At 28.2% G+C, this 23,876-nt stretch overlaps 1 protein-coding gene across 1 annotated transcript in view; it reads right to left on the minus strand.

The window, feature by feature from the left end:
* Positions 1-14,894: 14,894 nt before the first annotated feature.
* Cdc50 (cell cycle control protein 50A) overlaps positions 14,895-23,876 on the minus strand; it is a 36,746-nt gene continuing 27,764 nt past the window's right edge. The window contains exon 7 of the mRNA XM_075373864.1: positions 14,895-19,192. Coding sequence (XP_075229979.1) covers positions 19,147-19,192 — 46 coding nt within the window. The 3' untranslated portion in view covers positions 14,895-19,146. The remainder of the gene's footprint in view (positions 19,193-23,876) is intronic.

The following is a 23,876-nucleotide window of genomic DNA, read 5'->3' on the forward strand; positions in this document are numbered from 1 at the left end:
ACAGATCTTTTTTATATTATTTTCAAAATACCTATATTGTTTTGTACTTCCAGGTCTTATAAAAATTATTATATTGCTACTTCATCAAGTGGATTTATTCAGTGATTCGAAAATCCCTTCTGGTATGTGATCAGATAATATTGTGTTTGTTCATGTAATATTTTTTTGTCAAATTTAATGTAAATTTTTTTAAATTTGGTATCATGGCTTTATGTGATACTTTTAAAATATGCTTGATGTGGTTAGTATCTTTTATGAGTCTATTTCTGAGACGATTTGATATAATATTCAAAACTAGTAATTTCCTTCAATTTGTCCAAAATAAACGCAAGTAAAATTATGTATAAAACCTTTTTATAATAATACTAAATGACGTAATCACACAACTTTCATTTTGTATTGGCTAATAATACATTATTCATAAAAAAAATGCAACATTAAAATGAATGTAGTCATTCACATGTACATACAAAAGTGATATTAATATAGAATAATTTACAAAATTAAAATATTAATATAAAACTAGTAATTTTATATTTTCAGTATAATGTATATTAATTTTTTATCTTTTTCAGAAATTATAAAAAAAATTCTTTAAAATTCATGTTGTAGATGCGGTGTTAATTTATTAGAAAAAAAATTCACATTAAAAATTAATTATTCAAATATTAAATTACATTGCAGGATCATTATTGTAAAGTGCTATCAATAATTTCTGTTATACAGTTTTTTCTTTAATAATTTTTCAACTTTTTTTTAAAGTTTCTCCTGATTAATTCATTTCATTACATATTGAATAATAATGTTACTGAAGTGTATGTAGTACATTTAGTTCCTTTATGCCTCTAGATTTACATATATTTATTAATTTGGATTGAGCTGTTTAATCTAATTTCTTGTCAGGGTGTATCTTAACATGAACTAAATTTAACTGTTAAGTCGGTCAGTCTATAAACAAAACTTTAACGTATTAATTTTAAAATTAATGTTTTTTTTCTCCGTAAGTTAAAACAGATTTGAAAATTCAAATTTTGTAGTAAACAAAATATATATATATACCATAGTCAGATTTTTAAATAAAGTTATAAATTATTTAAATAAATGAGGAAGATATTACAGTAACATTACTTGTACGTATATCACATGCTCCAAGAAAAAATATCCTTTTTTTAACAATAAACAAAAAACATGAGCGTAATTAAGTTTAATTTACAGACCACTTATTTGAATTTTGACATAAATAAATGAGCACAGAATCAAAGTAATTTTACATTAGATCTGAAGGATTCATCCAACAAATGAAAAGGCCTTATCATCCAATTGTGGAACTTTTTGAATATTTTAAATTATCTTTGACAATTTGTTGAGTATATTAAGTATTTGATAAAATAAGAATTAAAAATTTTATTTGGTATTACAGAAACTTGAAAGATCAAAGTGAAACTTATTTCTTGACGCAATATGGTGAATCTCAGATATCAAAATGTGATTTATTATTTTTCTCATAACACATTTAGATATTACAGAGATGAATTTAATAATATGAAAGTTTCTGAACTTTAAAAAAAAATTAGAGTATTTCCTGAATATTGTTCTTCATAATACTAATTTGTCACTTTTGAACTAAATGAATGTCCTGAAAGATGGAATTCACCATATCGAAATAAAGCAAGATACACATTCCAAGGTGATTAAAAAACCACTGTTTCAGTTAGATAATTTAGAACAAAATTAGTGATGTTACTTAATGAATGTGAGCTTTGAATTTATATAAAATATAAGTTTCACCCTTGATGAGGTGCTTCCTTCGGGTTTAGAACAAATTTAATAGTTTTCCTAACACTTAATTTAAAAATATTCTCTAAGAATCAATCTTTAAAATCTTCAAATTAAACAAGCGGTTTTCCTTAGTTTTTCCATTTAGTCAATTACTACATGCTGTAAAATTATCAACCTTTACAAAACATCACAGATATTAAGAATAATATACTAATTTTAGCAAACTATTAAAAGTTACTTCAGTGTGCTGAACATACAACAATGTAAAGTTTGTAAAAAATAAAATATTAAAAGAACTAATAACATCTGTAAAATCCATATAAAGATATATATATACATATATATAATTAATTTCCTACCACTTTATTAGGGGCTATTAATTACAGTTTCACCTGCGATTCCACTGTATAATGACGCTAAATATATATATTCTTGAGTGCATTTCTTTGAATTTTGAAAACAGTTCTTCAAAAAAGTCGTAATTGTATTTATTTACTTTTAATCTGATAAAAAATGTTATGTTAATCCTACCACTTTCTAAATCATTTTTTCAAAAACTTGAAAACAGCAGTGATATTGTACAAACTGAAAACTTTTGTCATGTTTAAATTTTTACAGTTTATTCACTAAAATTATTTTATTTTATACAATTTTCATTTCTGTATAAAAAACAAATTACTTTTTTTTTAACTTTAGTATTAATTTATTTGTGAACAATTTTTAATTTTATTACTGAATAATATCTGTGAGAGAGTGTGATACATAAGTTGTACTCATTAGCAGTATTCAATTTTTTCCAGCTCACTTTTTGAAATTGAACTTACTTTGAAATAAATATAAAAATCAAAAATTTTATTTGAAATTGGAAACTAGACCATCAATTATTATACTAAACTTTGATTGTTAAGTAATCATTATATACTAGGTAAATAGTAAATTTGTATATTCATAAAACTAGACATTTGTTGAAAAAAGGAAAATCAATAATTGTGAAATAATAATTGATAACAAAATGAATAGTGCATTAAAGGTACTACAAAAAAAGAATTGTATTACTAGCTGTAATTAATAATTGATATAAAAAGCAGCTGTTTCTAAGAAAGTCACAATCAAAGTTTATATCCCCCATTAATAAATTTTTTTAATCATCTTTAAAGTTGACCTTTTTAACTGTATGGATTAATTATTCTTTATAGTTTAAAAACAAAAAAAAGAGGGTTACTTTTATGGATTTTAATATTTCAAATTCGTAAGTTTTCTAAAAGAAACAATGCGATAAATGTAAAATAGTTCATTTGTGGTTTTTTTGAAAAACAATAATACTAAGTTAATAGTCAAACACTATTTTATTTAAAAAAAGTCAAGTTCCAGTAAAATTAGGTTTAAAACTTTTCAGTCTTATTTTTTAAGTTATTTTTTCATAACTTATTTTAAGTTATGGCTTATTGTTTTTGTAAGTAAAAGTAAAGTTCATATTAAGTAAACCCCCTTTCCCCATAATCATTTCTTAATTTTTTTATTCTACATCAAAATCTGGATTAGCCCTACAACCATCCAAATCATCAATATTATTTGAAGAAAATAACTGCTTATAAAAAGGAATAGTATCATTTGGAAAAAGACTTCTGATATTATACCTAAGGATATTAATAATATCTGAAGGTTTTTCTGGTGCTATATCTTCCCATTGGGCCACAGCCTAAGTAATCTTTTAAATACTGCTTACAGTGAAATCTTTCATGAATATTGAAAATTGCTTTCCCTTCTCCAAAACTATTTACTTTGTTTTTAGTTATAAATATTTTCCTTCTTCCTATTAGTTATAATTCTTTTTCTAACTGCTCACACCAAAAAGTTTTCAATTAACTAATCAATATTTCTTTCTGCACTGTTCCATAACCTTTATATAATCTGATGGAGGATACATTCTCTGTTTAGACAAAAGGGATTCAATTTTGCCGAAATCGTCGTTTGGCTGCAATCTCGGTCCAGGAATTAGATACCATAGAATATAATCTATTTTAATGTAGGATGAAATGCTAAACTGTTTTTAATAATAACACTTTTTATTATTTCTCTCCGCATGAATCGCTCCAGAGATACAATTCAGTAACTTTATCCAATAAATTTTCTTTATATGTGTAATCATCCTGGTTTCCTCAGCTACTCCCATCCAAATGTATAAAAACCTTTACTTTCCCTGGGTGGACTCTGCAGTTGTAAATCCACAACTGGCATTTGTAAAGCATAATGCTGACTGGAATTCTTGGTAAGGGAAGCGGGTTTTTTTCTAGTTTTCTTTTATTAGATCACAGACTTCTTTTGGATTAATATGATGTTCATGTTCTCTCTTAATATTGAGTTTTTTCTTGTCATTTCTTATTAGTTTTTTATAATTTCTTTTTCATTGTTTATTATGATGTTGAATGTGTCGCTTTTGTTGCAAGTATATTTTTTTAATGATTTAAATCGCAAGTTCTTAGCATAATATATTTTTTTATACATGGAAAAGCTAAAAATCTTTGAACTTTTCTTTTCATAGATGTCATACACTTTATGAAGCATCAGTCCTAAAGGAAAGTTGTTTGATTGTGCTATTGACTGAAATGTAATTGATAACAAGGAAATTATTAATGTGTTCAATAACACTTTTTTTATTCTTCAGAAGCTATTTTATTAAATCCTCCATTTTTACGTTGTTCATCTGTTATATTATCTGCATTGTCATAATTATATTTAATAAGAGAAGATTTTGAACTCTTTAGATATGGAATGTTTTCCTAAAATTTTGTGATTCATATTAATATTTAAAATAGAAAGTTCCTTAGGAAACTTCTTCTTATCTTCAATTACTTTCAATTGTTTTATTTTTTTTTGTTTTTAATTAAATATGATTTGGTCAGCAGTTGAACATGCAGTTTGAGCATTGTAGGAACCAACTGAATAAAATTTACTGGATTTTTCTCCCTTTTACTAATAGCAATGCTTTCTTTGCAGTTTGTACACACTTGCAATCGAAATTGTAAAGATTTTGTGTAAAACTTCTAGTTTTTTAGAATTATAATGCTTTTTGTTGGAATATTTGTTTTTTTTTTTGTTCAGTTTCTAGGCAGTATCACCAGTGAATCTCTCCTCCTGTTTTTAGGTCAACCAGCACAACTTTTTTCAAGTGATAAATTTTCTTCAAAATGAATAGAATCAGTATCGATTGTGTTATACATAGTCTTTATTATCTGGAGATGAAGGAACCTATTTTATTACCACCATATTTTTTTTTAGTAGTTGGTAGAACATAATCAGAAGATGAATAACTTTCATCATATATGCTAGGTTCATGTGTGGGGTCTGTCTGTAAAATAATGTAACATTATAGTAATAATATCAAAAACTAACCTTAAAAATATTCTTTCTTCTTTTCACTGAAAACTTTTATTATTAACTAGAAAATGTATTCCACTTCACATGTGGTTATTAAAAAAAGAAATAGATATTTTTATTATAAGTTTTAAGAAAAGAAATTTAGAACCAAGTGTTCAAGTTTATTAACATTTACATAAATCCCTATCAACCTAACAATAAAAATACTTTTTTATTCTCTAATTTTTTTACATTATCCTGAATGGAGCTAAATATATTCAAAAAAACTACAGTTTATATACTGTTTTACTACAAAATAAAATTAGAATCAACAGTCCATCAAACAATTTTTGCGTTCTGGACCACTGTTAAGTGTTGCTGAAGAGGATGAGATGAAATTACAATTTTGTAGCATGTGCAAATGCCATGCCCGACTAGGGTTCAAGATCTTGGGATGAAAGGCTGAGACACTACCGTTTGTGCCATGGTGGCTGGCATCAAACAATATTATCCAAAGTGTTACCTAACCTAGAAACAAATGTTTGCCAAAAACATATTGATTTACATTATTAAAGCAACTACTAATCTACTTTTTTGCTGGTTAGTTCTGCTTTCCCAAACTGTATTTCATTGAAAACTGAAATATGGATCAATTCAAATGCAATTATTATAAATATAGACAAATATTATGATTAGTTCTATTTTACATTCAGAAAAATAGACCTTTGGCATCATTATTCTAATATAAAATTAAATTTTGGCTCTTAGTAACTACATGCAATTTAAAAATGAAAAGGATATTTCTTTGACTGTTTAAGGTTCATGCTATTTCATTCTTAGGACAAATTTTGATCTTATCTAACCCTACATAAGAGAGTATATACATGAATTACAGAGGGCAATTGAGGTTTCAGGGGTTTAGATTGTTTTTAAGCTAACTTTGTTTTTTCTGGAGGGATTGTCTAAAAAATATGTTACAGCTTCTAGCCAACAGTTCATTTATACATATTCTTTTTTTAATAAACACAACAAAAACACCATTTATCTAGGGTTTTGTAAACATTGTTTGACAAGTTATTTATTATTGTATTAACTACTGCCTCAGAATTTATTGATGATTATTTAACAAAGTAGATGGCCCTCTAATTTTAGTTGTTAAATAAGTATATTTGTGAAAGGTTTTTGAGTTTTCTTTAAAAATAATGTGTTTGTGTTTACTGTCTTTAAAAATCAGAATTATTTAATTTAGTCTAAACAACTGTAGCCTGATTGCAGTTACAATTTTTTTTTTTTCATATGATGAGAAATAAATTTTTGTAGTGTATGGAAAAATACCAGGCATAACTGGGATTCAGACCCAAAACCTGGATGAAAGACAAAGATACTACTGCTCATCCACAGCAGTCTGTACACTCATACTATATTTTACTTCATTTTTATTGACAAAAGTTTAACTCTACAGCCTTGATGAATCCAAACTTTTTTTTCCTGTTGAGTCTGAGAAATACCTTTGTGTACTGAGTTTCAGGCTTGCTAACAGTTCTACAAGATGTTATTATAGTGTGAATGTGTCTGCACCCCTACCAACTAAACCTCCTATATCACCAATCCTCCCCTCCCGGGGCCAGTCCAGCAATTAAGCATTACTCAGCCCTGGGTGTGCCTTCGAGCTTAGGGGTTCAGTTGTTCCCGTGCCTCTTCATCGATGCCCATCCTCTCAAGTGTGGTCAACAGCGGCTGCGCAGAGGGTTGTCCTTCACCCCTTCGCTCTCCAGCTCTATTTTCTTATATGTAGTCTTCAAAGGCAGCTAATCAGCACTCCATTTTCTGTGCTCTGCTTCTTTGGTTTGGATTATCCTCACAATGCATTTCTACCGAATTCCATTCTTGTGGTCCTGCAAGCATATGTGTTATAATATTTAGTTTAGTCCAGTTTCTTATCTTGATTTGTAACCACCTTGGACAGGCAAAAATGTATGTGCAGGGGAATCCTCCTTTCCACAGTATATATATTATGGGGAGTCCTATATCCCAAAACGATGTAGATACATATCGAACTCCCCATTTAATCCAAAGGAGGAGGAATCCAAACTAGAGACATAAAAGTGCACCTACAGTTATACAGAAAAATTTAACCTTTTATTGTAACTTTCACAACTAATTAAATATAAATAACAAATTTGTTTTTATATAAATGTTCTAAGTTTAAAATTGTATCCAGTAAGTTACGATGATAAAACTTACTAAAAAAGTTTATAAATAGATGTGTTTTATTTTTAAATTCTATTTTTGGATGAATGGCAGCTTAATGCAAAATAGTATGAAGTATTTTTAAAAATGAGCTGGTGGAGAAGATTGCCTGCATTGAAAGATAATCTTTATGTTATTCACGTTCGTTCAAAAAGTATTTCAAATACTGTTAACAGTTTTTATTACGTTAATAACTTAAAAAGAAATTTTTAAGTATGTATAACTGGGTAATGTAGTGGCCTTTATGTGTTGCAATTATAAAAATTCTCTGCAAAAATAAACCATACAGTAAAAAGTAATTATGTGTGTGATAATTCTTTATCTTAATTGTCACTTTATTTTAAATGACACGTTCTAGAATCGCCAATACTTTTGAAAGCAAATCAAGAAATTAGAACTTTGTATATAACATACTACTAATATATACACAATTATGATCTGTGGTCAGAAAATAAAAGTACCTTTACTTATAAAATATTTATTTTGTCTAAAAATATAACTGTTTTTATTAAGCCTAAACCTACTGCACATTAGGTCCAGTTAAACATAAAAATTATAAATTAAAAATATTTTCTTTTTTAATAAAATCTTGCATAATGAAGATATTTGCATAGATTATTCAAATTATGGATTTTATATTACTGACAAGGACACAGCTACTTATATTCTTCTCCATTATATAATGAGTGTGTATGTATAAAATTACAGAATAGTACTTAATATATTTACTTTAAATAAGTATAAATTAACCCTTAATCATGATAAATAAAAATATGCTACTATAAAAGTTTGTTTTTGTTTATGATGGTTATTGTTAACTCTTCCATTCAATGTTATGGTCGTCATCAATGACTGGTATTGTTGTCACATTGGCTTCTGCTTTTTTTTTAAGGTATTGGATTTCAATTGTGTCCGCTCATGAGCTGTACATTTTTTAAAAATATATAGTTAGAATATTATGGTTATTGTTAATTTTATTATTAGACATTATCTAATAAATTGGTTTAATATTTAAATTTTGAATTGCAATTAAATTTATATATTTTTTTTATTTATTGAAGATAAATTTTGAAATTAGTAGTCGGGAAGGTAACTAAGGTCACACAAATTCTATATACAGGTGTTTCTAAAATGGTGGGGTGGCTATACTTTTTTGAATTCTACTTGTAAAACTAAACAAAAAATATCCTTAGGAAAAATGATAATTTCTCCTTTCTTCTCCCCCTGTCCACTATTTTGTTAATTTTATATAATAATTTATGTCTCAAGTTCGGATAGACAAATCACATTAATATTTGGTAAGCGTCTTGGTAATAAAGTTGTAAAATTAGCAAAAAATCTGGACTTAAATACCTTCGCAAATTACAAAATGGCAGCCATGTTTATTTTTCAATCTGTTATATCTTCATAAATATTAGTTTTATCAAAATTTATGTTATTTATTAAAATATTAAACCTTTTATTTTGAACAAAATGACATTTTATTTTTGAAAATCGATTTAACAAATAGTTGAGTTCGGGAGAAAATTGATGTAATTTATCATAATAATTAGGTCTATTATTGTGAGAAAATTATTACTTAATTTGATACTAATTTACAGTACTAGAAGTAACAATAAATACAAACAATTAATATTTCATCGAACTGAATGTGAAGTGGAGGACATGAAAACAGACACATAATTACATCAATTTTCTGCCATAACTCGACTGTGTTAACAGATTTTAAAAAAATTTAACTTTTGCAAGGAAAAAAATTTTTAAAGTATGTTTTGAGTGTCGCTTTATATGGAAGTGAAACTTGGATGAACAGAGTATCTGAGAAGAAAAGATTATAAGCTTTTGAAATGTGGTGCTATAGGAGAATGTTAAAAATGAGATGGTTGGATAAAGTGACAAATGAAGAGGTGTTGCAGCAAATTGATGAAGAAAGAAGCATTTGGAAAAATATAGCTAAAAGAAGAGACAGACTTATAGGCTACATATTAAGGCATCCTGGAATAGTCACTTTAATGGAGGGACAGGTAAAAGGAAAAAATTGTGTAGGCAGTCAACTTTTGGAATTTGTAAAACAAATTGTTAGGGATGTAGGGGATATTCCGAAATGAAAACGACTATCACTAGATAGGGAATCTTGGAAAACTGCATCAAACCAGTCAAATGACTGAAGACAAAAAAAAAATATTTAATCTTAAATAACTGCATTATGGTACCGATTTTGTTGGTAAAATGTAAAAATTACTGTAGTACGGAATAAAATAAAGATTTACTTCATTCAGTCTTTTTTTTTAAATTACCATTCTAACTGATAGTTGTAAAATATAGCAAAGCAGCATTTCCCTCCCCCTCTCATATGAATGAATACTTTAATAAATTAAAAACAATTGCACAGTAAGAAAGTGATGGTTAAAACTTTGAAATCTGTGGTAACTTGCTGATAATTGTTGCACGTAAGAGAGAGAACAGAATGTAAGCTCTTGATCATTATCAAACAAGAATGAATTTAAAGTTACCAACCCTCCTCTAGACGTTAATTACTTAGAGTAAGTAATGTAAGTTTATTACTGTAAATAGCTGTTAGATGCTTTAATCATATCGATTCTAGGTGACCTATCATGAGCCATAAGTTATCAAAAATACAGCCACTCTGAAGAATACTGGTATCAGTAGCAGGATCGCTTAGGATTTAGGGAGGAGTGAAGTGCTTTCCCATTACCTTCCTTTTTTTAGCTGAATATACTGTTGTACAGAATCCCAAGCCCTTCAAAATTCAGGTACTATTCAGCTGTAGTGACCCCCTGACCTGGACTTTGCTCACTGAAAGTGCTGGATGAATAGTGGGTCTCATTAGAGAGGTTTTTATAAGAAATACTGGCACAGACAAAGCTATTGTTAATTAACCATTTCTGTTATGAAATGATGCATTACATAGATCTTAACTCTTCAGACAATACACTACATACAGTAACATGTACATAAATTACTTTAAGAAAATCATTTAATTGGGTTAGTATTTTAGATAGATGTTGCCTAGTATCGCGTATGTTATTTTTATTTATTTACTTATAAAATATGTTCATACTAACAGATTTATTATGATTTTTGACTTATATTAATATCCATATTTTAATGAGAAATACAAACTGAATAAAATTAATAAATCCAACCAATGATGTCAGACGAAACAATAAAAATATAATAAACATCACTTATTTTTAAAATATATCATTGAAGAAAATGAATTGATGAAATCTGATCAAACATTTACAAATGTAATTCTTATTTAAATATTTATCTACCAGGTGTGAGCTATCTCACACCCTGATATACCTGAATTGAGCTATAAAAAAAAAGCTTTAAATGGGAAAATTCAGTTTTCTCCTTAAACATAAACAGTATTTGAACTTTATAGTTCACTTCCAAAATGACAGCCAACCTTACTTTCTTACTAGTTTTTGCAAGGAAAAAATCACTTCATTTAAGAATTTGTCCCTATATATTATCATTCAGGAATTGATGTTTTCTACTGAAAACATGAAGTTCACAATCGCTGGAAAATGGAAATGAGCTGAAAACTTTAATGCTTATTGAAGAATAAGTAAACTCCATTTAGTTTTTTGTAATTTTTAAGATTCTAATAGTGGCTTGCGTAAAATGAACATCACTATAAGTACATAGGTATACTAACAATTTATTTACATAAATATAAAAATGCCATTCAGACTGTATCATCAATATATACACACGAGTATATTTATTTTCTAATGTGATTTGCTACAAGGCATTTATAGAAAGATCACTTTAAATTAAAATTAAATAAAATATAATAAAGTATCTCCTATAATCTTTTAATCATGACTGTCTATTAGAAGAGAATACATTAGTTTTTATTTATGAGCTAAAACATATTAAAAGTACATAAAATATAATAAAACATCCACAATAAAAGAGAACCTGCAGTGTATTTTTAATTAGTCTTTGAATGTGACTTCTTGAAGTCAGCAAGTTGTTTTATATCTATAAAAATAAAAAAGTTATGCATTGACATGATACTGAATATGATGAACCAAGTCTAGATATGAGAACAGAGATTTTTTGAATTCTATTTTTCCTGTTAATTTTCACATGAAAATATTCAGAATGAAAAGTAGCTTTTATCTATTTAAGCGGTAAAACTTTTTCATGAGTTTACCTGGAAAAAACTTACCGTATGATGAAAACCAGGAGAACTGACAAGTCATCAAAATCTGTTGAATTTGAAAAAAAAAACTATTGCACTTTATTAGTTAATATAAAAAGCATTTAAAATGAACGCAATATCATTAGATTCTCCAGTAACAATTACATGGACTATATTTAGGTTTGCCCACCATTATGTTTGTGCTCAGATTATTTGGTTTTACTTTGACTTGCAGAAGAAATTTATTACTAAATTTACACCAATTTCAATTTTATTTAAAATGTCCGTTTAATTCTTCAACTTTCCTAGTTTATATGAATGGAATTCTGTTCTTCGAGGGTATTTTTGTAAAGTACTTTAACGTATAATAAGCTACTATCATTCCATTTAGTTTACAAACTAGAAAGGTTTTTATGATAAATACTGGCATAGACATAAAGCTATAGTTACTTCCTTTCTGTTATGAAATAATGCATTACGTAGATTGTCTTAACTTGTTAGACAATATACTGTATATAGTAATGTGTAAAAGTAAATTACTTAACTGGGTTAATCTCAAGTAGCAAATGTTCCATATTATTACTTATTTCTTTAAAATGTCTTAAACTCCCAACTTATTCCTAGTTTACATGAATGTAATTCTGTTCTTTGAGACTTTTTCTAAATTACTTACAATAACATGTAATAAGCAGAGGCTTATTACAGTGGAATAATAAGCTTATTAACTCAGTGGAATGATTACTATCGTTCCACTGAGTTTGCAAAGCAGCTTCTAGCTATTACTTTGACTCTCGATCACTATTTTCAGCAACTTGTCAAATGTTGAAGAATTCATGAAAAGAAGAGGTTGCAGGGTTAAAAATTTTGAGTCAAGGTATAAATCAAGAAGAAATTATTAATAGCCCAGGTTTTTATTAATTTGAAGCTTATATTTTCTGTACTAAAAATGTTTGAAAACGAGAAAATTTTACTAAATTGTTCAATTCTGATAGATGTTGAAATAAATGCTAAATTTCTTCTTTGGTATAACGTAACAGATGATACAATATGATGGACAAAGGTTTCATACATTAGTAGGGGTTTGATCTAAACTATGATGATGGATTGATACGGCTACTTATGCTGAAGTTGCAAGGAAGCATTTCTGTAGTGCCAACATTGATGTTATCATAGGATTTCTAACTAGCTATAAGTCATAATAAACTAGTTGTCTTTAAACTTTTAAGTAATTGACTATGTGATATTTATAGACAAATTTATTAGAGGTAATGTCTCTGTTCAAGATAGTTGTCTCCTGGAAAAGAGAATAGATATATATCTAAATAGCAAGATATTTTTTCAGCTAGGATCACGTGTTAAGAGGGTTCTTGATAGACTATGCAAGATGTGGCAGACAATTTTCACTGATTATCAGTGAAATGAATGAGAATTTCCATTCTCAAAGTTAGATCAAGATAAGTTCAGTCTGTTGGATTGGAGAATTAACTGTGAACCTTTCAAAGATGTAGCACTAAATAAGTATGTAACCTAATGGCACAGGCATAGACTGAATAATTCCATAAAATTATGACTACTATAATTTTTACAAAAAAATAAATAAAATACTAAAGTAGTCAGATAAATATTTGCCTGGAGCCCTGTAACAGTACAACTCATTCATAAAAGAAACTATACATTCTGTATCCACCCTTGACGATACTATGGTTGTTGATGAATTTCGCCGATTCTGGGGTAGCAAGAAGAAAGTAAAACCTCATATCATCGATTTCCAGACCATAGGAAACTAAAAGGAAAAGTTCTTCTGAAATTGTCTATTTTCAAACTAGAATTTGTGACCTTGGAAGAAATAAAGCTTCTCCCAGATATGATTGCATTACTGTTAAGAACCTTCTCAGTTCAACTCGTATTGTCAAGGCAATTGGCAAAGATTTTCAATAAGATGCTGTAAGAAGGTCATTTCCCCAATAGTAAGTTTGCAACATTACTATCTAATAAATTCCTGGAAATTTGTTTTCAGTATATATTTTTTGATTAGTTACCAGATAAAGGTGGTTCTTTTAATGGTCCCTAGGCCCAAATTTTCATGGCGGAATTTAGTTCTATTTAGTATTTTATTTACCCAAAAAAATTACAAGTACAACATATGGCAAGTGTCTGGCGGATACAATTTCTTCTGCTCAAATTTCAATTAAACAACAAAATCGGGCCAATATGAGTTTTGTAATAAATTTTTCTATTTTCTGCTTAAATGGAACGCTTAAACATTGTTTTTTTTTCTATTATTGTATATCTATTGTCTATTACATATATTTTAACATGTTTTTTTTTTAAATGAAGTGATTGGAATTAAAAAAATTGTTTCATCTTCAGTATTTCATTTGCGTAACAGCATTTACTATTAAAACAAGCTGTAGTATGTTTTCTTTTGAATTTTATTATTTCAAGTACATAATCAAATTTTTGTATGCTACCTAGTGGTATGATTTGTAAACCCACCTTTCTGAGGAAAAGTTACATTTGAATCCCATGGTTTATCAAATGCAAGAAAAAAACATTGTTTAACAAAATTTTTTTGTTAAAGTTAGATTTGTAATAAATAATACTTAAAAAAAATACCTCTAACTGAACTGAAATTAATGTTTTCATTTTTATTTAATTTTTTCCCCCATTTTCATTTCACTTTTAGGTTAAGGTCATGTTTAGAACTGTACAGTTCATTGACTTTGCCATGCAGTCTAGTTCTGCGAACTTTTACCAATGAAGTTGTAACAAACTTCTTTATACATGTATAATATATTTTATGACTAATTAAAAAAAGCTTCATATTAAAGTGGTTATGAACTTCCTTATAACCCCAATTATCTATAAGGTTGTTCATTTCATATGTAGTATTTTGTTAAAATTGTGTATGTAAATTTATATTGTTTGTTATTTATCATGAAACTTTTGCCCTTTACACTTGTGTAAAATTTGGATCTATATCCACTTTTTATGAAGCAAATTGCAGAGGTTGATTTGTTATGTGCTTTAACTGCACTTTTTAATTATGTTTTAGTTCAAATTCTTGTGAAGACTTATTTTTATTTTTACTTAGTAAGATCTTTGAAGATATTATCTACTATTCTTGCCTATATAGAGAATACTATATTTAAAATACTAAAATTAATTTTAAATTGTTTGACTTATTCTAATTTACAATTACATAATACATGTACAATTCTACAGAATAGCAATGCATTAATAATAAATATCTTTTCTAAGAAAGAAAATGAAGAAACAGCCTAAACTTATGCTATAAGAGATAATGAAGGTTAAAAATAGTAATAAATTATTGAACAAATAATTTGCATTTAATAAACAGTACCAATCATATAAACAATTATTAAATACATTTATAATTAAGTGCACTTTGTTATATTTAATTCATAACTGTTATAGATGACTAAAACTCGTCTACTGAAGCACTTACATTTAATATGTGAAAACGTTAAATAATATTATAGTAAGCGTGAAACCAATAATTGATATAAATTATTTTATGATTTAAACATTCAGTTCTATTTAATACAAGAAAATCTAAGGAATTGCACAGCTTTCCCTATCTAAAAGTTATTTAGTATAAAAAATTATAAATAAATTAATATTAATTAACTATAAAAGTCAGGTAATCTAGATCTAATAGGATGTTGTATTAATTATGTTAATACTTAATGAAATATTTATGAATTGTTAAGTTTTCTTTACTGTCATTTACCAAAAAATTGTAATCCTTTTGTTCAATGGCTACTGACAAATGTTTACTTCAGAACTCTGTTTTTCTTTATAGAGGATTAAGGAAAACTTTTATCAGAGCTAATAAATAGGTTTCCATAAAGACCAGTACGTATAGCAAACCAACATAAACTGAAAGATTCATTAGCATTGGTTGGTTATATCTGGACAGAAAGGGGGGCCTTAAATACATCCATTGGCCAAGATTTAAGTTCACTGTTCAAGTGGTAAATTCCAATTACATCAAAGGATATTTGTTGACCAGTGTAGGCAAGGATGTAAATCATCAGTTCAGTGTTGATTCCTGATCCTTCAAATAGTTCCATCCATCCTTAGTAAATCCTCATAAATACATATATTTGGCATGGTGTAGAATAATTGCACTCTTTAGTATTAATTGAATTATATAGAGGAAAAAGTTGCTGAGGAATTTGGCATACAATGAATACATAAATGCATACAATGAATACGTAAATGAAAAAAGTGATCCATGGAATGGAGTCAGTCAGTAGTTAGACATCAATTCAATTAAAATGAAATCATTATTAACTCTTCGATCATGAAAAATAAAAATATGATGATGGGGTCTGGGGCTAATGAAGGATATAAAAACACTGTTCTTGATGAGAAAATACAAGTACAAGTTTAAGTCTACAATACAGTATAAAATAACTATCATATACAATTTCAATGCTTACAAGCAAACATCAACAAATTGATTAGTTTCAAGGGGTTGATGAATGTGTACAGCACTCCCAACATTTGACCAAATTGTTTTCCCTATGTCTGTTGACTTTTGTTTGCTATATGTGTACAGGCCTTAAGAGTACTCTTGAATAAAACTGTTTTAATAATATTTCCTAAGCAATTAAAGACATTTGAACAGGACTTCAACTATAATTAATAATTATCAATACTTTATAAACTAATTATTGTATATAAGGTTACATAAATATTTAAGGGATTATTTTTATCTTTGAAAGTTCTCTTAGGTCACATGACCATAATTTGATGACTGATCAAATCAGTCCTCGCATATTATGTTACAATTTATAGTCTTCTTTGATGTTGGTTCCTTTTCAGTATCTGTTATAATTAAAAAGTTACAGATTTTTCTAATTTTAAATTTAAAAATTTTCAAGTGGCGAAAATGAGTTTGTTAATAGTTTTAAGAAATCTCTGTTGGGGGTCCTACATATGCTAAGCTTATATATTTTATTTATTTGTGTTTTGGCTCTTTTGTGGTATATTTTACATTTTTCAATTATTAAAAAGTTAGTTTTTCTACAATTCTGAGGGTCTTATACATAATTTACTATACTGATATTTATATATTTTATGCAATTTAGTAAACCTTACATTAGTGCGTTTGAACCAACTTGATAACTTATACCATTATTGCATAATGATTATTATAAAATTTTAATTTTGGTGGTATTCATGAATTCTTGTAATCCTCTAAATATGCTTAATCCAAAATCAAAATCAGAGACAAAAAGTGATCACATACATACATATTGAATTAAATAATGAACTGTTAGTTCATTGAAAATATATTGATAAATGTTAATTTTTACATCATGCGCTACAAGTGTCTTCTTCCCTTCCACAGCAGTTCATTTTTCATTTTAAAGGTATAACTTTTTTATAAAATAATATATTTTTAATTCAATTAACATAATTTATATATACCTAGTCTTGATGCAAATTTCTAAGTTCCATATATTTAAGATATTATTATTTTTCATTTTTTGAATATCTTAACAGTGATAATTTATCAGCACAATTTTTAGGTTCATATTGATGTTAACTTGAATCCACCAGTGCAGCACTGATTTTACCAAATATTTCTAGAGAAATCTCTTTTTTCAAGATAAAATAATTAACTTTTGTAAGAACTTAAGGTACTTACTACTGCTTGTAAGAACAGATGATGATTGTACATCACTACTACAGATATAAATAAGTTTATTTATTTTTATGATCATTAATTATAATGATTATAAATTATTTATACAACATGTTTTTTATAGCTATTTTGTTTAAAACTGTTCTGATAATTATTTCATACATCATTTTTTAAATATATTTATAAGTATTAGTACATTTTGGTTTTCCAATAATCTGATTTGTTTTAATCTTTAAATAATTTTATTTTTAAATCTAACCTCTGTAAACCATAGTACAAATTAGCTGTGACCTAAACACAGGTGAATTTGGTTTACAGTCAACATCAATATCAAATATAACATTAGCCTAAAAGGTTTGTAACAACTTCTTCTTCAGTCTTAAACATGATTTATAATTATATATTCTGCTTTTGATAATTCATTACTTATAATTTTTAATTATCATAACTTAAATATTTTAATACAACTTATATTATCATATTTTAACAAAAAAATATGATAAAGAGTTTTAAAAAAAGGTTTAATAAAATAACCATCATATTTTTTTTTTGTTTTCAAAAGTTTTGTACAATCCATAATTTTAAATGAAAACAAAAACAATCAACCACACAAAACCTATAAAACGGTTTAATTTAAAAAAAATTTAATTGATTGGTTTTTAATTTAAAATGGTTCATTCATTAATATTGTCAAATATAATATATAAACACACAGTGGATGAGCAACTTAAAACCAAACAGAGCCAACTCAAACTACAGTTATTTGAGTCATTTTTAACACTTCAACTAGCATCACTATTGGTTGACTGTTACACTACTCTTATCAACTGTCAGTAGTAAACTATTCTTGCTTCATTGCAGTATAGTTTTGTTCTTTGGAGTTGTGTTTTTTAAATGCCTTATTCAATCAAGGAAAGGGATGTTATAATGGAGGCTTTATTTGTAATGCAGCTGATGATGTGAGAAAATTGTGAAAGTGCTCTTGCATATGTAGTGGAATAAGGTAAGACATCCATCCTACTTTATTTATTCTGTACTTTGGCTGATCTAATAAAATAAAATAAATATATTTGTATGCAGTACAACAGAGGAGTATGATTCTTAAAAGAATTGATTTAAATATATATATTTTTTTTACTTTACACAGACTTGTTTTTAAAAAACACAACACTTAAGGAAACTCTAGGCAGTGCACTTGTGTACTTTTTTTATCTAACAATTGAACAATTTGTAAAAGTAAAAACTCAACAATTTACAACAAATGTTTTTAAAATGACAAATACTTACAATGTAAATGCTTTAACATGTTTAACAACAGTAACTGAAAATTCTCAAAAAAAATTAAGTAAATCTATTTTAACAACGAATAAAAGAGCCTACACAGATATGCTGTATATTCATGAACATTAGTTACATATGCGCATGCACACACACCAATAATTGAGGATATGGACAAGATCAATTCTAAATGCAAATCATAAGATAAATTGTGGTTTTTGTTAATATCTTGTCTAATTTAATTACTGATAATCAAAATCTTTTCTTGTTCCAAAAGGAAAGATATAATATGTTTATTCATTTTTAAGGGGTATAACTAAATGTTAAAATATGCACTTAAAACTTTTCTTTTTCATTAAAGTACTTTTTTAATAGGATATATGCGACAGATATAAAATATTGATGGTATTTGTCAGTAGAATTAACACCACTACAATTTTACATATTTATTTTAATAATTCTTATATTAATTTAAATAAATTAATCAATAGCTCTTAGATCAATAAAAAATAAAACTATAACACACATTTATTTTATTCTATGTACAGTAAGCAACTTTTTTACATTAATAATGAATAAAGATTAAATAAGTTAAAAAGTAATAATAAAATAAGCTGAAAAATTAGTGATATGTTGTATGTGCATTGACGTTTATTACTTCCATTGTACTGTAAAAAAGAAACAAATACATAGATATATAGTTAGTAAAATATCAAAAATTATTATTCATTTTATTAAATGGTAATTTTTTTTTAATTAACATGTTAACCGCACCCTCCTGTAGCATAAATGACTTCTTCACTATTTTTAAGTGCCAGCTCCATAGCATATATGGAGTTCCACCATTCAACCAGCATCCATAGAGGATGTTAATCTTGTTACTAAGTGCAAATCTGTTTCATACTTATAATTTCATAATACTTTCTGTTTCATAATTATATTTTAAAATATAATAAAATAAAATTCTTAGTCAGAGCTGAAGATGTTCAAGAATTTCTTTGTAGAAAGTACAGAACTCCTAAGCACAGAACTTTACCTTTCCCAGCAACAACGACTAGTTTCTTTACCGTCCACAATTACAATTTGTAAAATTATTGATATACTAGCAGATTTTTTTTATGATTAATAGGAATAGGGCTGAATTTATGCAACAGACATTTAGGCCACAGTTTGACTTCTTTTGCGATCCATTGGGCAAGGAACCAATCATAGAACAGTTTTGCAGGCACTTAGGGTCGTTACTAGAATCTAAAACGTTATTACATAATTAAATACAATTTACAGTTTGGTTCATCTGTAAATTTTTCTGATATCTATGCAGATCCATTTATATAGTTTTTTCTGAATTATACACTCAAAATTACCCAAAGATATATAGAAAATTACAATTAATGAACTATTCGCCAAACAGAGCAGATTTGCTCAGAGTGTATGTTATGGGTACACAGAGATACAGTCATGTCTGGTGCAACAAGCACATACATTAAGAATGTATGTATAAATAAAGTTTAATTTACATTTTACATAAATTTACTAATACTTTCAGAGAACACTCCTTTTTCAGGTGAACAATAATATAAGTAGACAGTTAAATCTTTCGGAACTAAAAATTATTTTGATTTATTTCTATTTCATTCACATTGATTTTGTTTTATTCCTATTTCAAGTTTTGTCAATTTCAAAAAAATATTTAATTAAATTTAAAAAGCCCATACATGAAAAAATCCAAATTGTTATTGACAACACAATTTATATATAAGGTGATAAGATATAGATATGGGGAAGTAAATTTTACAATGGCATAGAGAGCTTACCACAGATACATACCCAAGTTGCAAGGAAAATTAATGGCAATGTTTTGGAATGACAAAATGATTCAATAGCAATTCCTGATTGCTGTGGCCTCTCAATTTTCATGAATATAAAAAGGATGAAGTATCTAAAGTACTAACAGTGTAACCCCACTATAACTGCATTATTTCGAGAAGTAAATCAGAAATGGGATAAATAAAAAAATAGGCAAAAATCAAGCAATAATGGTTTAATAGAAAAAGCCAATACAGTATAATGTGTACTTACATAGAAACAAGTTAAGTGCAGAAGATACAAAATTTTTCTTTGTATGTAAATTATTTTTTTTTTTAAATAAGAAGTTATTGTTTTTTGTTTCACGGTTGTATGTATCTTCTTTACAATATAAAACTTTACACTTTGCAATAAATGAAGTCTAAATACATCCAGAATGTCTTTTATTGAGGGTGTAAACTTCTCTAACGGCAACCTCTGCAACATCTTCCCTTTGTTCTTCTAACAAATTAATGTTAGGTTGCAGAATGAAATTTACAACTTCTTCGTCGGTCACGTAATGAGCAACGGTTGTTTGTATTCTTGAACCCACTCAATGAGATCACTTGCAGACAATTCTTGCCTGGTTGAATTTGTCAGTAAAAATATGAACATTTCCTGTTTCAATGTCTTCTGTATAACTCTGTGACAATGCCGACCAACAATTTTTAATTGTAATAGAGTTTGTTACTCCATTCTGTTCCAGGACTGTATACAAAACTTTTTAATGACACACAGAGTTTTAAGAAATTCTGTTACTTGTAATTGTGAGTTAGTGATAGTGCTGGTAGCTCTCATCGGTAATAAAGCTTTAAATGCCCGAACAACTACTCGGTCTAATGGTTGGATCAAAGATATGGCATTCTTGGGTAAAAACATTGGGATTATTTTCACATCTTTAGATTTCAGCAAGTCAGTAGGCGGATGAGCAGGGCGATTTTCAAGAAGTAATAAAGCTTTTTCTTCCAATTTTCAAACTAATAATTTTTAACACAAGACACAAATTCATCATTAAACCACGTTAAAAAAATATTACATGTCATCAAAGATTTTTTACTATTTTTAAAAATAACCGGTAATGAACTCAATGTATTTGAAGAAACGTGGGCTGGCACACTTGCCAAAGACAAACAGCTTCAATTTATGATTTCCTGACTTATTGGCACACAAAATAAAAGTTAGCATTTCTTTGATCATTTTCATACCAGACTTATTTGGTACCCATTTCGCATCTAATATTTTTGTTGGTAATAGTTTATAATACAAAGCAGTTTCATCAAAATTATACAATTGTTCATCACAGAAGGTATTCTCTTCTATAATTGATTGTAATATTGTTTGTGAAAAATGTTCGCCTGCCATCGCATCTGCTGAACGAGATTCTCCTTCGATATTCGTTTGGCCTATGCCATGATGGATTTTCCATCGCGATAACAAATCGCTAGAAGCACTGAATAATTCTTCTCCATTGTTAATTAGTTCATGAAAATTTAGTGTCTGAGCTTGAAGTATTGGCCCTGACAGCGGCACTCCTTCACTCCGTTTTTGCAAAAACCAAAGGTACATACACTCATCCACAACATTAACATCATAGAGTCTAACCTTTTTGCCATGAAGTCAGACTGTTTCATCTACCAAATTAATAAAAGAACGCATTTTATCTTCTTCTTTCACCCAACCACGTATAGTACCTTCACACACACTGAATTCCCAGGATAAACTGGCTTACGAACAACCTGGCTTAACCTTTTCAATAATTTCTAATTTTTCCTTTACAGAATATATTTTTCGTTTAGACGACATGTTAGGCAAATATGAACGAAAACGCTAGAAAAAATCTAATAAATTAACCAACGTAATAAAACTTAATGATAATGATAAACACAGTAAAAGCAGCTCAGAATAAATCACAATACGTAATAACATTCAGATACCGTATACTGTGCCATGTACAGGCAGCACATTGATGGTCTTATCGCTGTTACAGGAAATTAATCGTGCAGTATATCATATGAATTTCTCCTATTACTGTATTATAGAATCATACTTTAGTTTTATTGAATTATTTTTTTGGGTATTCCAAGGTTTTAAAATCGTTAGTGACTAATTGATAGATATTATATTAGAAGCGTATTGTTGATAATTTCAAAGGATTTATGGTGAGTTTTACACGGATATCGAATACAGTGGTAGGGTGACTAGCATATCTTCATCCTTATTTTATTTTTTCAGATATTTTTTGGGTGACAGGTTATAATCCACATTATATCCATACTCACAGTATATCAAGCCACGTTATAGCGGGACTGTACTGTAGTTATTTATCAGAAGCTATAAAAAGGTCAGCAGAACAGACAATGATTTTCCATACTCATTAAATGAATGTGGATCTCTTAACAAATTAGTTTGAACAGACCAAACACTGAAATGAATCCAAGTCACTTATAAAAGATAATTAGCATTTTCACTCGTTTATCTAACACCGCTTAATTTTTTATGTTATCAAACTTAATCAACCCTTGCAGAAATGATAGTAATTAATCAGTGACTGACATGACCTGAAAATCAATAAGAAACTATTGCTGTAATTCATGAAAAGGTTTTTTTCAACTGTCTTTCTTTTTGTAAAACACAATGGCATTCTTTCTAGTAACATACTTCCCCGATCAGCCTCTAGGGGTGAAACTACTCACAACACCATAAGAAAATCTAAAAACCATGATATATTCTTTACATCAGACTCTTAACAAAGAAAGATAAGTTTATTAAAAATAGAAAAACTCAAAGATCAGCCTTTAAAAATTACTTTTGTTGTCAAAATTTGTAGGAATTACAAGCCAATTTTTCTAAGGTAAAAAAAAAAAATTATCATCTTATGCTTGTAGTAAAGTAGATAATTTGGAACATTAGACAGAATTTGTAAATTTCTAGGAAAATTCATTTTTTTCATTCTGAATTTGCGAGTAAAAGTGTACTGCTTGACAATATTTGAAATACGGTTGCAGAATCTAGAATTATATCTTGTTGCTGAATGGCTTCGATAGCTCGTTGTAATTTATAACCTTGTGGAAGCCCTGAAAAGGGCTGTTAGTTCTGAGAAGAGCTGTTGGGCCCGGAAGCTGGTCTCAGGTGAAGTCGACTTGACTGAAGTCGGGGAGTTCCGGCTCATCCATTGAAATCAGACTAGGCTTCTCCTCAATAGCAGTTGGGTCCCCACTACAGCATGACAGTGGGGGCCCCCAGAGCCCCACACTGTAGCTCCTGCTTTTGAGTCTGCAGGCTAGGGCGATTGAAGCCCAATAAGCTGGAGCGGGAAGGTAGTGTCCGTGTCCAGCGGCTCCCTCACCAGGCCTGCTGCTCCAGCGGGGATATTGACATCTGCCGGGAGGTCCCACGTTGAGGCGGCCAGGGAACTTCTTCCATCTTCTTCTCGGTCTTCTCCAGGTGGTGGTCGATAAATAAATAATTCACTCTCCTGCATACTCTTTTATTGGAGCCTGAGAGTGG

The sequence above is a fragment of the Lycorma delicatula genome, chromosome 8 (assembly GCF_047948215.1).
Source record: "Lycorma delicatula isolate Av1 chromosome 8, ASM4794821v1, whole genome shotgun sequence".
Lineage (NCBI taxonomy): Eukaryota > Metazoa > Arthropoda > Insecta > Hemiptera > Fulgoridae > Lycorma > Lycorma delicatula.